The sequence below is a fragment of the Pogoniulus pusillus genome, chromosome 29 (assembly GCF_015220805.1).
Source record: "Pogoniulus pusillus isolate bPogPus1 chromosome 29, bPogPus1.pri, whole genome shotgun sequence".
Taxonomy (NCBI): domain Eukaryota; kingdom Metazoa; phylum Chordata; class Aves; order Piciformes; family Lybiidae; genus Pogoniulus; species Pogoniulus pusillus.
Window position 1 is genome coordinate 2386512 of NC_087292.1, and position 16705 is coordinate 2403216.

Consider the following 16705-nt stretch of genomic DNA (forward strand, 5'->3'; position numbering starts at 1 on the left):
TTGGCTGGGCCATGGATCCTGCTGATCCTGACCTATTGGCTGGGCCATGGACCTTGTTGATCCTGACCCACTGCCTGGGCCATGGACCTTGTTGATCCTGAGCACAGGCTGGGCCATGGACCTTGTTGATCCTGACCCACTGCCTGGGCCATGGACCTTGTTGATCCTGAGCACAGGCTGGCCCATGGACCTTGCTGATCCTGACCCACAGGCTGGGCCATGGACCTTGCTGATCCTGACCCACAGGCTGGCCCATGGACCTTGTTGATCCTGACCCACTGCCTGGGCCATGGACCTTGCTGATCCTGACCCACAGGCTGGCCCATGGACCTTGCTGATCCTGACCCACAGGCTGGCCCATGGACCTTGCTGATCCTGACCTACTGGGCCATGGATCTTGCTGATCTTAACCCACAGGCTGGCCCATGGACCCTGATGCTTCTGACCCACAGGCTGGCCCATGGACCTTGCTGATCCTGACCTATTGGTTGAGCTATAGACCTTGCTGGTCCTCACCCAGTGCCTGGGCCATGGACCTTGCTGATACTTACTCACTGGCTGGGCACAGACCTTGCTGCTCCTGACCCATTTTCTGACCTTGCAGACTCTTACTCACTGCCTGGGCCGTGGACCTTGCTGCTCAGGACCCACAGGCTGAGCCATGAACCTCGCTGCTCTGACCTCACTGCCTGACTCCCAGCCTGCCCTCAGAGCCACTCCATCACTGCAGCCCCACTTGGCTGTGGGAATGCAGAGCGCAGAAGAGCTGTGGGGTGCAGGTGCAGGAGAGCTGTGGGAATGGAGTGAAGAGAAGTGACAACAGGCAGACCCTTGTAATAACAGACCTTGGCTCTCACCTGCAGCTGGCCACCTTATCCCAGAAGGGGTAGATAATGGACCCTTGCTAACGAGAACAACAAGGTGTGGATGTATGCAGAGGGGGTGGCCTGTCCCTGACTGATTATGCTAACGTGCAGGCCTGTGCTCTGCTGGCTGAGTGTGCATATTCAGGCTGCTATCATCAATAAATGGGCTTCTGCATGATTCACATTGAATCATCTGGAGACCCTTGTGGCTGGCCCGCACCATACTGGTCTGTGGGCTTGTTTATGGCAGTCCTGCAGCAAGCAGTGATAGCAGCCAGCGCAGCCTGCAACACTCTGACTACGGCTACCTGAGGGGAGGTTGTGGCCAGGAGGAGGTTGCTCTCTTCTCTCAGGTGGCCAGCACCAGAACAAGAGGACACAGCCTCAAGCTATGCCAGGGGAAATTTAGGCTGGAGGTGAGGAGAAAGTTCTTCCCTGAGAGAGTCATTGGACACTGGAATGGGCTGCCCGGGGAGGTGGTGGAGTCGCCGTCCCTGGAGCTGTTCAAGGCAGGACTGGACGTGGCACTTGGTGCCATGGTCTGGCCTTGAGCTCTGTGCTAAAGGGTTGGACTTGATGATCTGTGAGGTCTCTTCCAACCTTGGTGATACTGTGGTACTGTGATACTCTGATACTTGGCCCACCACCGGCTGGCATCTGTCCCTGCCCTGATCTCCAGCTAACGTGCAGGCCTGTGCTCTGCTGGCTGAGTGTATTCATTCAGGCTGACACGTCAATAAATGATCTTCTGCATAATTCACATTGAATCATCTGGAGACCCTCACGGCTGGCCCAACACCACACTGGTCTACGGGCTTGTTTACCGCGGTCCCACCTGGCGTCTGCCCCTGCCCTGATCTCCAGCCCGCTCTTCTCCCTGACGTGGCCTTAGGAGCGGCCATCCCCGGCCCGGGCTTGGCGCAGCAGCGTGCCCATGGCGCCCGCGGCGGCAGGAGGAGGCTTACCCAGGGTCTGTCCGGCCAGCACGCGGCCGTTCTCGCCCAGCACGGCGGCGCGCGCGTGCCGCTCGTTGGAGTACTGCACGAAGGCGTAGCCCTTGTGGACAGAGCAGCCAACCACGCGCCCATACTTGGAGAAAATGGTCTCCACGTCGGACTTCTTCACCACGGCCGTGTTCAGGTTGCCGATGAAGACTCTGGAGTTGATGGATTTGGGGTCGTTCTTGTTGGTGATGTTGCTCGTCTGCACCTTCAGGGACATCTTGGAACGCTCTAGGGGAACAAAGCTGCGGTTAGGGAAGGAGCTGCCAGGGTCTCACCGCAGAGAAATAACCCCCAAAAAGGGGGTGGGGGGAGCTTGGAGATGAGGGAAGCAGCTTCTCGGCTGCAGCCGGGTGCAGCTGGGGATCACAGAGTCACAGGGTGGAAGGGACCCAGAGAGATCATCCAGCCCAACACCCCTGCCAGAGCAGGACCACACAATCTAGCACAGATCACACAGGAACACATCCAGACAGGGCTGGAAAGGCTCCACAGAAGGAGACTCCACAACCTCTCTGGGCAGCCTGTGCCAGGGCTCTGGGACCCTTCCAGCCAAGAAGTTCCCCCTTGAGTTGAGCTGCAACCTCCTGTGCTGCAGCTTCCATCCATTGCTGCTTGTCCTGTCACAGGGAGCTGTGAGCAGAGCCTGTCCCCCCCTCCTGACCCCCAGCCCTCACATGACCCTTACAATGAAGAAGTTCCCCCTTGTGTTGAGCTGGAACCTCCTGTGCTGCAGCTTAGAACCATAGAATCATAGAATCAAGCAGGCTGGAAGAGAGCTCCAAGCTCAGCCAGCCCAACCAAGCACCCAGCCCTGCCCAACCAACCAGACCACGGCACTAAGTGCCCCAGCCAGGCTTGGCTTCAACACCTCCAGCCACGGCCACTCCACCACCTCCCTGGGCAGCCCATTCTAATGCCAATCACTCTCTGCCAGGAGCTTCCTCCTAACATCCAGCCTGGACCTGCCCTGGCACAGCTTCAGGCTGTGTCCCCTTATTCTGCTGCTGGTTGCCTGGGAGCAGAGCCCAACCCCAGCTGGCTACAGCCTCCTTTCAGCTTCCATCCATTGCTCCTTGTCCTACCCCAGGCAGCAGTGAGCAGAGCCTGTCCCCACCTCCTGACCCTCAGCCCTCAGGTGTTTATAGACATTGATTCAATCCCCTCTCAATCTTCTCTTCTCCAGACTAAACAGCCCCAGGGCCCTCAGCCTCTCCTCATCAGGCAGTGCTCCTGTCCCCTCATCATCTTCATAGTCCTCCACTGGACCCTCTCCAGCAGATCCCTGTCCCTCTGCAACTGGGAAGCCCAAACCTGAAGGCAGTGCTCAAGATGAGGTCTCAGCAGGGCAGAGCAGAGAGGCAGGAGAACCTCCCTGGCTCTGCTGGACACATCCTCCTAATGCACCCCAGGACCCCACTGCCCTTCTTGCCCCCCAGGGCACTTTGCTGCCCGTGCAGAACTTGTTGCCCACCAGCACTCTCAGCTCCTTCTCCTTGGGGCTGCTCTCCAGCAGTCACCTCCCAGCCTGTGCTGCTGCAGTTTATTGTTCCTCCCCAGGGGCAGGACTCTGCACTTGTCCTTGTTGACCTCATTAGGTTCCTCTGTGCCCAGTCTCCAGTCTCTAGGAGGGGAATCTCCTCTCAGAGACCTGGGTCCTTTTAGCCCAAGACAGAGCAGCCTGAGTGGGATCTGCTCAGTGCTGATCAATACTTCAAGGGTAGGTGTCAGCAGGATGGGACCAGGCTTTGTTCAGTGGTGCCCAGTGACAGCACAAGGCGTAATGGGCACAGAGCTGAACCCTTAAGTTCCATCTAAAGATGAGGAGGAATTTAAGGGTGACAGAGCACTGGAGCAGGCTGTCCAGAGAGGCAGTGGAGCCTCCATCTCTAGAGATACCCAAAACCCACCAGGCTGTGTTCCTGTGTGACCCTTTTTAGGTGAAGCTGCCTTCACAGGGGGGTTGGACTTGATCATCTCCAGAGATCCCTTCCTACCCTACCATTATGTGATCCTGTGATCTCTGGACAGCCTCTGTGTGTTGGGACAACCACAGCCAGCACAAAACTCACTCTGGAAACCTGTTTATCAAAGCCAAGTGCTGGCTCCTGCCCTTGGGTCACGACAACCCCATGAAGCCTCCAGGCCTGAGGCAGAGTGGCTGGAAAATGCCAAGCAGAAAAGGACTCAGGGGTGATGGTTGACAGCAGCTGAACATGAGCCAGAGGGTGCCCAGGTGGCTAAGAAGGGCACCAGCAGCCTGGCCTGGATCAGCAATGCTGTGAGCAGTGGGAGCAGGGCAGTGATGGTGTCCCTGGACTGGGCACCAGTGAGGCTGCACCTTGAATCCTGGGCTCAGTTTTGGGTCCCTCACACCCAGAAGGGCATTGAGGAGTTGGAGTGGGTCCAACAAGGACACACTGTTGTCCAGATGAGGGCACAAGGGTGGGGAAAGGTCTGGAGAACAGGGCTGGGGAGGAGCAGCTGAGGGAGATGGGGGGGGGTTAGTGTGGAGAAGAGGAGGCTGAGGGCAGAGCTCATTGCTCTCTACAGCTCCCTGAGAGGAGGTCACACTGAGGTGAAGGTTGGGCTCTTTTGCCTAGGATCAAGTGATGGAAGGAAAGGAAATGTCCTGAAAATGTGCCAGGGGAGGGTTAGGGTGGAGAGGAGGAAACATTTCCTTGGTGCAAGAGGGGTCAGGGATTGGCACAGGCTGCCCAGGGAGGTGATGGAGTCCCCATGCCTGGAGGGGTTGCAGACACTTGAGGGCAGGGTTTGGTGGCCATGGTGGTGGTGGGTTGAAGGTTGGACCTGATCTTTGAGGTCTTTTCCAACCCAAACGACTCTGGCTGTGACGTGGAGCAGCAGCCCCTGGGCTCCTGTCCGGTACCTGTGCTCTGCTGCCTGCCTCAGGCTGGGCAGGCTGGGCTCTGAGCTGAGCTTGTGCCAACAGGAGGTGTCACTGTGAGCCTGGAAATCGCTAAGCCATCAGCCAGAGCAGCTAGAAGCTGCTCCAAGCTTCCCAGAGCTGTGAGCCTGTTTCTTGCCTGGGCTATCTCCTGGGCAGCCCCCGAGAGCAGCTGTCACCTCTAAGGACGCAGGGGGGCAAGGGGCAGGGCTGGCAGTGGTGTGAAATGAAAGCTCCCCTGGCTGCCTGCCAGGCTGCCTGCTCACATTCCTGCAGCCCAAATGACAGCTGTCCAAAGACATCAGTTTGGTTTTCATCTCCCAGCCCGAGGAGGTGCTTTGGGATCCTTACCCAGGCTGTGGGATCTACCTGGGAAACGTCAGCTCGAAGCCCTGGAAGCTATCTTAGGATGCACACTGAGGTGCTTGCTGCTCTTCCCCAGCCCCTTCCAGGAGTGCCCAGAGCTGCTCCCAGAACCCTGGGACAATGCCACCAGGATGTCCACAGCTCCAGGCAGTCATCAGACCTGGCACAGGCAATGCAGTGCTACCACATGGACTGCTGGAGACCAGGCTGGGTGAGCAACCTGGGCTAGTGGGAGGTCTAAATGAGATGATCTTGAAGGTCCCTTCCAGCCCAAACCATTCTGTGATTCTATGAGGTGTTGCCCAACTTCTTCAGGTTGCTCCAAGTTCCAACCTATCTGGTAACATTTGCTTCATGCTGTCTCCTTCAACCTGTTCATGCAGTGCAGGCTGGAGGAGGTTGACAAAGGAATCTGTCCCCATTCCAGGTCCAGCCTCCAACCCATTTTGCTGCCTCCCCTTGATCGTCCTTTCTCCCATCCCCAGTCCCAAAAGGAGCTCCTCTTCCACCTGGCTTCTGGCCAGAGTATGAGCCCTTACCACTGCCCTTGGCACCTCACCATCCAGCTTGCACTGCTCTGGGAGGTTGCCCATCCAGGCTGCCATGTCCTAGCTTGGATGTCAGGATGCTGCAGGAGATCACAGAATCATAGAATCAACCAGGATAGAAGAGACCTGGAAGAGTCCTCTCCTCTCCTCTCCTCCCCACCCCTCCCCTCCTCTCTCCTCTTCCTCTTCTTCTCTCCTCTTCCTCTTCTTCTCTCCTCTTCCTCTTCCTCTCCCCTCTCCCTCTTCCTCTCCCCTCTCCCCTCTCCCCTCTTTCTCTCCCCCCTCTCCCTCTCTCCCCCCTCTCCCTCTTTCTCTCCTCTCCTCTTCCTCTCCTCTCCTCTCCTCTCCTCTCCTCTCCTCTCCTCTCCTCTCCTCTCCTCTCCTCTCCTCTCCTCCCCTCCCCTCCCCTCCTCTCCACCCCTCCCCTCCTCTCTCCTCTTCCTCTTCTTCTCTCCTCTTCCTCTTCTTCTCTCCTCTTCCTCTTCCTCTCCCCTCTCCCTCTTCCTCTCCCCTCTCCCGTCTTTCTCTCCCCCCTCTCCCTCTTCCTCTCCTCTCCTCTCCTCTCCTCTCCTCTCCTCTCCTCTCCTCTCCTCTCCTCTCCTCTCCTCTCCTCTCCTCTCCTCTCCTCTCCTCTCCTCTCCTCTCCTCTCCTCTCCTCTCCTCTCCTCTCCTCTCCTCTCCTCTCCTCTCCTCTCCTCTCCTCTCCTCTCCTCTCCTCTCCTCTCCTCTCCTCTCCCTCTCCTTCTCCCTCTCCTCCTGGGAAGCTGAGTTCCCCCAGCCCAGCAAATCCCGAGGCTGCAAAGCTGGAGGTGGGAGCAGTCACTTTCACCACCGTCTGTGGAGACTGGTGATGGGCTGGGAAGCTCAGCGACCTCCTCCTCCCCACAGCCTTTCCCTTGGCTCTCTGGTGGAAGCCCCAGTGGCCCTGGGGCCACCTCAGGACACTGCAGGCCTGTGCAGACAAGCCTGGGGCTGACGAGCCAGAGGGTAAGGCCACCAGATGGCACATCCCAGGTCAGGCGAGGTGATGGGCAGGCTGCTGGGGAAGACTTGGTGGGAAGCCAGTGAGGACATCTCTGCAGATGGGATGCTCCCCCAGTGCCATCTGCTGTCCCCACCCGGGCAGGGAGCTTGGGCTCTGGGTTTCTAACACAGCATGGCTGATTTTGGGCCCCAGCAGGGGTGTCCTCCATTGGACAAGTGGCCTGCATGGCTCTCACTTTGCAGTTTATAACCCACTTGCCCCTGTGCAAAGTGCTCTTCTGCTGCTCCATGCAAACTCAGCACTCCCTGGAGAGAGACCCCCCCCAAAGGAAAGCCTCCTTTGCCTTCTCTACCCCATGCAATTTAGGGTTTCTCCTTACACACAACATTCAGTTCACATCACTTATTGGTCCCTTTGCTGCAGCAGCTGGAAAAGGACATTTTAACCATCACAGATGAATATTTCATGCTCCACCCAACTGCACTCCTGCAGAGCACTCTCTGTTGTGCCCAGATGAAATCCAGCCCAGCCAGCAGCCAGGCTGGCCCAGGCTCCCTTCCACCTGCAGCAGCAGTGCAGGGCTGTGAAGCACAGAGATTCTCCAGCCACATTCTCCTTGCACTGCCATGCCAAAAGCAGTGGGCAGGAGCCAGAGCAGGGGCACCTTGGTCTGGTGTTGTGGCACTCTGTGTTGTGCCCAGATGAAATCCAGCCCAGCCAGCAGCCAGGCTGGCTCAGGCTCCCTTCCACCTCCAGCAGCAGTGCAGGGCTGTGAAGCACAGAGATTCTCCAGCCACATTCTCCTTGCACTGCCATGCCAAAAGCAGTGGGCAGGAGCCAGAGCAGGGGCACCTTGGTCTGGTGTTGTGGCACTCTGTGTTGTGCCCAGATGAAATCCAGCCCAGCCAGCAGCCAGGCTGGCTCAGGCTCCCTTCCACCTCCAGCAGCAGTGCAGGGCTGTGAAGCACAGAGATTCTCCAGCCACCTTCTCCTTGAACTGCCATGCATAAAGGAGTGGGCAGGAGCCAGAGCAGAGTCACCTTGGTCTGATCATCAAACCAGCCACAGCAGAGGCAGCTGGAACTGCTTAGAGATGGATGCTGCAAGAGCTGCAGCTGTCTCCAGCAGAGCACAGACTCACAGAGAGGCTTGGGTTGGAAGGGACCTGAAAGCTCAGCCAGTTCCAACCCCTCTGCCATGGGCAAGGGCAGCTCCCACCAGCACAGGTTGCTCAAGGCCTCATCCAACCTGGCCCTGAACACCTCCAGGGAGGTTGTGGAGCACAGGAACACAGAATGAGTGATCCACAGCCTCCCTGAGCAAACTGCCCCAGTGTGTCCCCTCCCTCACACCTGGTCTTCCTGTGAACATCTCCAGGGACAGTGACTCCACCACCTCCCTCTCCAGGGTCTAATTATCCTTTCAGTTAGGAAGTGCTTCCTAACATCCAACTAAAACCTGAGGAACTGCTTCACAGTATCACAGTATCATAGTATCACAGTACCATCAGGGTTGGAAGAGACCTCACAGATCATCAAGTCCAACCCTTTACCACAGAGCTCAAGGCCAGACCATGGCACCAAGTGCCACGTCCAATCATCCAACCTAACCCTGGGGAGGTGCTTCCTAACATCCAACTAAAACCTGAGGAACTGCTTCCCAACATCCAAACTAACCCAAAGGAACTGCTTCCTAACATCCAAACTAACCCTGGGGAGGTGCTTCCCAACATCCAACCTAACCCTGGGGAACTGCTTCCTAACATCCAACCTAACCCTGGGGAAGTGCTTCCTAACATCCAACTAAAACCTGAGGAACTGCTTCCTAACATCCAAACTAACCCTGGGGAGGTGCTTCCCAACATCCAAACTAACCCTAAGGAAGTGCTTCCTAACACCCAACCTAACCTTGGGGAAATGCTTCCTATCATCCAACCTAACCCTGGGGAAGTGCTTCCTAACATCAAACTAAAACCTGAGGAAGTGCTTCCCAACACCCAATCTAACCCACCCTTCTTCCCTTCCCTTCCCTTCCCTTCCCTTCCCTTCCCTTCCCTTCCCTTCCCTTCCCTTCCCTTCCCTTCCCTTCCCTTCCCTTCCCTTCCCTTCCCTTCCCTTCCCTTCCCTTCCCTTCCCTTCCCTTCCCTTCCCTTCCCTTCCCTTCCCTTCCCTTCCCTTCCCTTCCCTTCCCTTCCCTTCCCTTCCCTTCCCTTCCCTTCCCTTCCTTCCCCTCCCTTTGCATGGGGAGGGACTCTGCAAGCTCTGAGGGGACACAGCAGCCAAGCCACAGCAGGGTGACCCCAGGAACACATCCACCTGTGCCTAGGCTGTGCCACCCCAGGGCTCTCAAACCACCCTTTTTGACCATCATCCCTGCAACCTGCCCCTGCCCCACAGATCCCAGGAGCAGAGCTTTCCATGGATTCACTGCCTCTCTCTGCATGAAACAAGGAGATCTGTTCCCCACCCCTGGGCTGAGAAGAAAACACAGCATGGGATGAGCTGAGCTTTGGCTCCCCAAAAGCCAAGGATCCCCTGGGCCACCCCTCAGCAGCAGGAGGTGCCATGGAGCTCCCAAACACAGAGTTACAGAATGGTTTAGCTTGGAAGGGACCTCAAAGCTCAGCCAGTTCCAACCTCCCCTGCCATAGGCAGGGACACCTCCCACTAGAACAGGTTGCTCAAGAGCTCATCCAACCTGGTCTTGAACACCTTCAGGGAGGTTGTGGAGCACAGAAGCACCCAATGTGATCTTTGATCTTTGATCACATTGGGTGCTTCTGTGCTCCACAACCTCCCTGGGCAACCTGTGCCAGTGTCTCACCACCCCCAACCTGTGCCAGTGTCTCATCACCTTCAAGCTGTGTCAGTGTTACCACCCTCAACCTATGCCAGTGTCTCACCACCCTCACTGCAAAGAACCCTTTCCTAACAGCCACTTTCAATCTCCCCTCTGCCACTTCAAACCCATTCCTCCTCCTCCTCCTCTCATTCCCAACCCTTGTCAATAGTCCCTCCCCAGCCCTCCTGCAGCCCCCTTCAGATCCTGCAAGGCCACTCCAAGCTCTCCTCCAAGCCTTCTCCTCTCCATGCTGCACAGCCCCAACTCTCTCAGCCTGTGCTCACAGCAGAGCTGCTGCAGCCCTCTCAGCATCTCCGTGGCCCACGGCCTGGATGCTGCAGTGCCTGGAGGTGCACAGACACCCACTCACAAAATCCTCTTGCCTGTGGGGAGCTTCTCCTTCCATTCCAGGGCTGGGAACATGCCTCAGCTCCTGCTAACGTTCAGGAATCCCTTCCAAATGTTGATATTCAACCTGGTGCCAGCCCAAGGCCAGAGCTGCTGTACTTGATAAGCTATTTTTCCTCCCTGCTTTAAGTGCCTTGCTTCACAGATTAGCTGCTTAATTGAGAGCCAGGTGTCTGAGAACCCCAGGGGGCTCAGTCTTAGTGACAAACTGCCAAAGAAGAGGAAGGCAAAGGAAAAACAAAGCCCCAAATCCAACCCAGCCAGCCCCACCAGTCCCTGCTGCAGAAGGTTCTCTTCAGTGCAGCCTGGCACCCACCTGCAGCCAGGCTGCTCTATTGCCCCTATCACCCCTGGTCACAGCAGGGCAGATGTGGTTTGTCATCCTCTGCCTGTCCTCAGCCCTGCAACAAGATCTCCCAACCTGGTGGCTTTCCACTGAGAGCTAAATGACAACTGAAGAAGTCTTGTGGGGACCTGCTGGACAGAGTCCAAAGGAGGGCTAGGAAGATGATGAGGGGACAGGAGGGCTACGAGGATGATGAGGGGACTGGAGGGCTATGAAGTTGATGAGGGGACAGGAGGGCTACGAGGATGATGAGGGGACTGGAGCACTGCCTGATGAGGAGAGGCTAAGGGCCCTGGGGCTGCTTAGTCTGGAGAAGAGAGGACTGAGAGGGGATTGAATCAATGTCTGTAACTCTCTGAGGGCTGAGGGTCGTGGGGGGGGCAGGCTCTGCTCACTGCTCCCTGGGACAGGACAAGCAGCAATGGATGGAAGCTGCAGCACAGGAGGTTCCAGCTCAACACAAGGGGAAACTTCTTGACTGGAAGGGTCCCAGAGCTCTGGCACAGGCTGCCCAGAGAGGTTGTGGAGTCTCCTCCTGTGGAGCTTTTCCAGCCCTGTCTGGATGTGTTCCTGTGTGCCCTGAGCTGGATTGTGTGGTCCTGCTCTGGCAGGGAGGCTGGACTGGATGCTCTCCAGGTCTAGGCTGGATGTTAGGAGGAAGTTGTTGGCAGAGAGAGTGATTGGCATTGGAATGGGCTGCCCAGGCAGGTGGCTGGAGGTGTTGCAGCCAAGCCTGGCTGGGGCACTTAGTGCCATGGTCTGGTTGGTTGGGCAGGGCTGGGTGCTAGGTTGGGCCTGCCTGATTCTGTGATTCTATGATTCCTTTGCCAGGCAGATGACTTTTAGGGAGGAAGAGGGCAGTTAACCTGCCCTAGCACATACAATTCTGCTGTCACACAGGGTGCACCTTGCTTGGGGCAGGCATCAGCACAGGCTCTGAGGCACTGCTGACTAAAACAGGTAGGTTATGACTATTTTTCTTTCTCTTAACTGAAAAGCAGCACCTTTAAAAAAAATCAAGAGCCAGCTACAAGACAGAGAGAGTCCTTCCAGTATCTGAAGGGGGCCTACAAGAACGCTGGAGAGGGACTATTGACAAGGACTTGTAAGGACAGGAGGAGGAGGAATGGGTTTGAATTGGCAGAGAGGAGATTGAAACTGGATGTGAGGGAGAAGCTGTTTGCAGTGAGGGTGGTGAGAGACTGGCACAGGTTGAGGGTGGTGAGACACTGGCACAGGTTGCCCAGGGAGGTGTTCAGGACCAGGCTGGATGAGACCTTCAGCAACCTGTTCTAGTGGGAGGTGACCCTGCCTATGGCATGGGAGATTGGAAGTGGCTGAGCTTTGAGGTCCCTTCCAACCTAAACCATTTTATGATTCTGTGATGCTGTTATTCCATGATTCTGTGATTCCATGAGTTTGTGGTTCTGTGATGCTGTGATTCTGTGATTCCATTCCATGAGTCTGCGATTCTGTGATGCTTGATGCCATGATTCTATGATTCTCTGATTCCATGAGTCTGTGATTCCATGATGCAATGAGGCTGTGATTCTCTGATTCCATGAGGCTGTGATTCCATGATGCAATGAGGCTGTGATTCCATGATGCCATGAGTCTGTGATTCTCTGATTCCATGAGCCTGTGATTCCATGATGCAATGAGTCTGTGATTCCATGATGCCATGAGTCTGTGATTCTCTGATTCCATGAGTCTGTGATTCCATGATGCCATGAATCTGCGATTCTCTGATTCCATGAGTCTGTGATTCCATGATGCAATGAGGCTGTGATTCTCTGATTCCATGAGTCTGTGATTCCCTGATTCCATAGTCTGTGATTCCATGATGCCATGAGTCTGTGATTCTCTGATTCCATGAGTCTGTGATTCCATGATGCCATGAATCTGTGATTCTCTGATTCCATGAGTCTGTGATTCCATGATGCAATGAGGCTGTGATTCTCTGATTCCATGAGTCTGTGATTCCATGATGCCATGAGTCTGTGATTCCATGATGCCATGAGTCTGTGATTCTCTGATTCCATGAGTCTGTGATTCTATGATGCAATGAGTCTGTGATTCCATGACGCCATGAGTCTGTGATTCTCTGATTCAATGAGTCTATGATTCCATGATTCAATGAGTCTGTGATTCCATGATTCCATGAGTCTGTGATTCCATGATGCCATGAGTCTGTGATTCCATGGTTCCATGAGTCTGTGACTCTGTGATTCCATGATGCCAGGAGTCTATGACTCTGTGATTCCATGAGTCCATGATGCCATGAGTCTGTGATTCCATGAGTCCATAAGTTTGTGATTCCATGATGCCACAAGTCTATGACTCTGTGATTCCATGATGCCATGAGTCTGTGATTCCATGATTCCATGAGTCCATGATTCCATGATTCCATGAGTCTGTGATTCCATGATTCAATGAGTCTTTAATTCCACGATGCAATGAGTCTGTGATTCCATGATTCCCTGATGCCATGAGTCTATGACTCTGTGATTCCATGATGCCATGAGTCTGTGATTCCATGATGCCATGAGTCTATGACTCTGTGATTCCATGATGCCATGAGTCTGTGATTCCATGATGCCATGAGTCTATGACTCTGTGATTCCATGATGCCATGAGTCTGTGATTCCATGATGCCACGAGTCTATGACTCTGTGATTCCCTGATGCCATGATTCCATGAGTCTGTGATTCCATGACTCAATGAGTCTGTGATTCTCTGATGCCATGAGTCTGTGATTCCATGATTCCACGAGTCCATGAGTCTATGACTCTGTGATTCCCTGATGCCATGAGTCAATGACTCTGTGATTCCATGAGTCCACGATTCCATAAGTCTGTGATTCTCTGATCCCCTTCCTTGCCCCGCAGCAGCCCCAGCGCCAGCGCGGCAGTGCCATGCATTTGAAAGCGCAGTCCCTGCCACCCCTGGTGCCAATCATCCCTCCCCTGAGAGCTGCCAGTAATCTGCTGCTGACTCGCCCAGCCAGGCTCTGAAGCATTGCCTTAATAACCAGCACAAACCCTGCTAGTCTTTAATAACTGCTGCATCCCCAACGAGTCCTGCAGAGAAACCCAGGGGGGCTCAGCCCCTCCTCCTGCAGAGCAGCAAGTCCCTGCTCACTGCTCTGTGCTTCAATAAATAGAATCAGCTGGAAGGAAACCAGAACCTTGGGGTTTGGGGAGGGGGGAAAACAGCTTTGATTCTTCCCTGATTCTCTCAGGGAGCTGGAAGTTATTAAAGCCAAGGGACAGGCAAAGATGTCACAGATGTTAGAGAAGTTCTGCAGGACCAGGGGAAATCTCTGCTGCACTGAGAGAGCTGGAAGGGCCTGAGAGCTGGAGGTCAGCTCAGCAGCAGCCTGAGGAGCTTGCTGTGAAGCTGTGGCTTGCCTTTGCAAGTGCTTAGCCTACAGAAGAGGAGGCTCAGGGCAGAGCTCATTGCTGTCTGCAGCTGCCTGCAGGGAGGCTGTAGCCAGGTGGGGTTGGGCTCTGCTGCCAGGCAGCCAGCAGCAGAACAAGGGGGGACAGCCTCAAGTTGTGATAGGGGAGGTCTAGGCTGGATGTGAGGAGGAAGTTGTTGGCAGAGAGGGTGATTGGCACTGGAATAACAGGATGTTCACAGGCTCACAGGATGTTAGGGGTTGGAAGGGACCCAAGGAGATCATCCAGTCCAACCCCACTGCCAGAGCAGGACAATCCTATCTAACACAGATCACACAGGAACACATCCAGACAGGCCTGGAAAGGCTCCACAGAAGGAGACTCCACAACCTCTCTGGGCAGCCTGTGCCAGGGCTCTGGAACCCTTACAGCCAAGAAGTTCCCCCTTGTGTTGAGCTGCAACCTCTTTTGCTGCAGCTTCCATCCATTGCTCCTTGTCTTATCCCAGGCAGCAGTGAGCAGAGCCTGTCCCCCCCTCCTGGCAGCCCTCAGATACTTATAAACATTGATCCAATCCCCTCTCAGTCTTCTCTTCTCCAGACTAAGCAGCCCCAGGGCCCTCAGCCTCTCCTCACCATCCTTGTAGCCCTCTGCTGGACTCGCTCCAGCAGATCCCTGTCCCTCTGCAACTGGGGAGCCCAAAACTGAACACAGTATTCAAGATGAGAATGGGCTGCCCAGGGAGGTGGTGGAGTGGCTGTGGCTGGAGGTGTTGCAGCCAAGCCTGGCTGGGGCACTTAGTGCCATGGTCTGGTTGGTTGGGCAGGGCTGGGTGCTAGGTTGGGCTGGCTGAGCTTGGAGCTCTCTTCCAACCTGCCTTATTCTATTCTATTCTATTCTATTCTATTCTATTCTATTCTATTCTATTCTATTCTATTCTGTTTTTCTCCCTCAGAAGTGCAGCTGGGCACAGCCCAGTGAGGAAGGACACCTCTGCTGCAGGCATCCTATGACTCTGTACAAAGGAAATCACAGACCTTTGGAGGTTGGAAGGGACCCCCAGAGATCATCCACTCCAACCTCCTTGCCAAGGCAGGATCAAGCAGGGTAATTCACACAGCAATGCATCCAGGTGGGTTTGGAAAGTCTCCAGAGAAGAAAAACCAAAGGTGCTGGGCGGGAGGCAGAGAAAACATCAGGCAGGGTTGGGTCATTACAGCACATCTGGTGCAGGACATCAGCAAGCAACACAGGCTGACACCAGCAGCCCAGTGCTGAACTGAGCAGGGCTCTGGCAGGAGAGGTTGCCTCTGGCCCCTGGATTGGTTTGACTCTAGGCACAGGTCTGACACACTGAGGTTTTTTTCCCCCAGCACAGCCTCTCCCAGAGCTGCTCTGGACTCAGCTGCAGTGCAGCATCACCTCTGCACGTGGCCTGCTGTCACCCCCAGCTGCAGTGCCAGCACCTCTGAGTGTGGGGGGCAGAGAATGGCTTGGGTTGGAAGGGACCTTAAAAGATCATCTAGTTCCAAGCTCCCCTGCCAAGGCCAAATGTAAAGGGGGGGTAGGTGAAAATGGGTTTATTTCAAGCACCACACTGCCTGTGCTGCTCTCCCTCCTCTACACCAAGGAGCTCACCTGAGTCAGAGAGAGAACCACACTGAAACAAGACTCCTTGGTGCCTACAGACACAGACCCACAGAATGCTTTGGGTTAGAAGGGACCTCCAAGATCACCTAATTCCAATCTCCCCTCCCACTAGCCCAGGCTGCCCAAGGCTCCATACAACCTGGCCTGAACATCTCCAAGGAGGAGGCATCCACAACCTCCCTGGGTAACCTGTGCCAGTGTCTCACAACCCTCATTCTAAATTCTTCCCAATCTGCACTCTCAGTCTCCCCTCTCCCAGCTCACAGCCATTGTCCCTCGTTCTGTCACTCCCAGCCCTTGGCATGAGTCCCTGCCCAGCTCTCCTGGGGCCCCTTCAGCTAGTGGGAGGCTGTACCAAGTCCTCCCTGCAGCCTTTTCATCAATGGCAGCCCATTCCAATGCCAGTCACTCTCTCTGCCAGGAACTTCCCCCTGACATCCAGCCTAGACCTGTCCTGGCACAGCTTGAGGCTGTGTCCCCTTCTTCTGGTGCTGGCTGCCTGGCAGCAGAGCCCAACCCCACCTGGCTGATTTCTCCACCTCTGGCACTGCTGTTCTGCAGCAGTGAGCTCCTGGGCAGTGTGGCAGAGAGCTCTTGGCATGGTTCAGAATCAGAGAATCAGCCAGGTTGGAAGAGAGCTCCAAGCTCAGCCAGCACAACCTAGCACCCAGCCCTGCCCAACCAACCAGACCATGGCACTCAGTGCCCCAGCCAGGCTTGGCTGCAACACCTCCAGCCACAGCCACTCCACCACCTCCCTGGGCAGCCCATTCCAATGGGCTCTTGCTGTGAAGAACTTCCTCCTCTGTGCCAGGGCAGCTCTAGGCTGGGTGTCAGGAGGAAGTTCTTCACACACAGAGGGTGATTGGCACTGGAATGGGCTCTCCTGCAGCCCCTTCAGCCCCTTGAAGACTGCTCTAAGGTCTCCCTGCAGCCTTCTCTCCCCCACGCTGAACCGACCCAACTCTCTCAGCCTGTCCCCAGAGGGGAGGCTCTGCAGCCTCTGACCAGCTTCATGGCCTCCTCTGGCCCCTCTCCAGCAGCTCCATGTCCCTCTGGTGCTGGGGGCTGCAGAGCTGGATGCAGTGCTGCAGGTGGAGCCCCAGGAGAGCAGAGCAGAGAGGGAAGAATCCCTTCCCTTGCAGGCTGAGGTGTGAGGCACAATCAGCTTCCCTACCCCCTTGTTTTGAGTGATGCCTCCTCAGGCCTGGGCTGCACTCCTGCTGCTGCAGGCTGCTGCTGCCCAGCCCAGCAGGCCCTGAGTGCATGGCAGGGGGAGCAGAATCAGCTCCCTCATCCTCTTCCCTTAGCTCTCTGCCTTGCTAGGCAAACAGCCTCCTGGCTGAAGAGGAGACATCCTGCAGACCTTTGCAAGCCTGGCTCTG

General features: G+C 55.6%; 1 protein-coding gene across 3 annotated transcripts in view; it reads right to left on the minus strand.

The window, feature by feature from the left end:
- Positions 1-16705, minus strand: part of RALY (RALY heterogeneous nuclear ribonucleoprotein) — a 157206-nt gene that overhangs the window by 27817 nt on the left and 112684 nt on the right. For all 3 annotated transcript variants that reach the window (XM_064167494.1, XM_064167495.1, XM_064167496.1), the window contains one exon: positions 1832-2098. In XM_064167494.1, the coding sequence (XP_064023564.1) occupies positions 1832-2087 (256 nt within the window). In that variant the 5' untranslated portion in view covers positions 2088-2098. The remainder of the gene's footprint in view (positions 1-1831; positions 2099-16705) is intronic.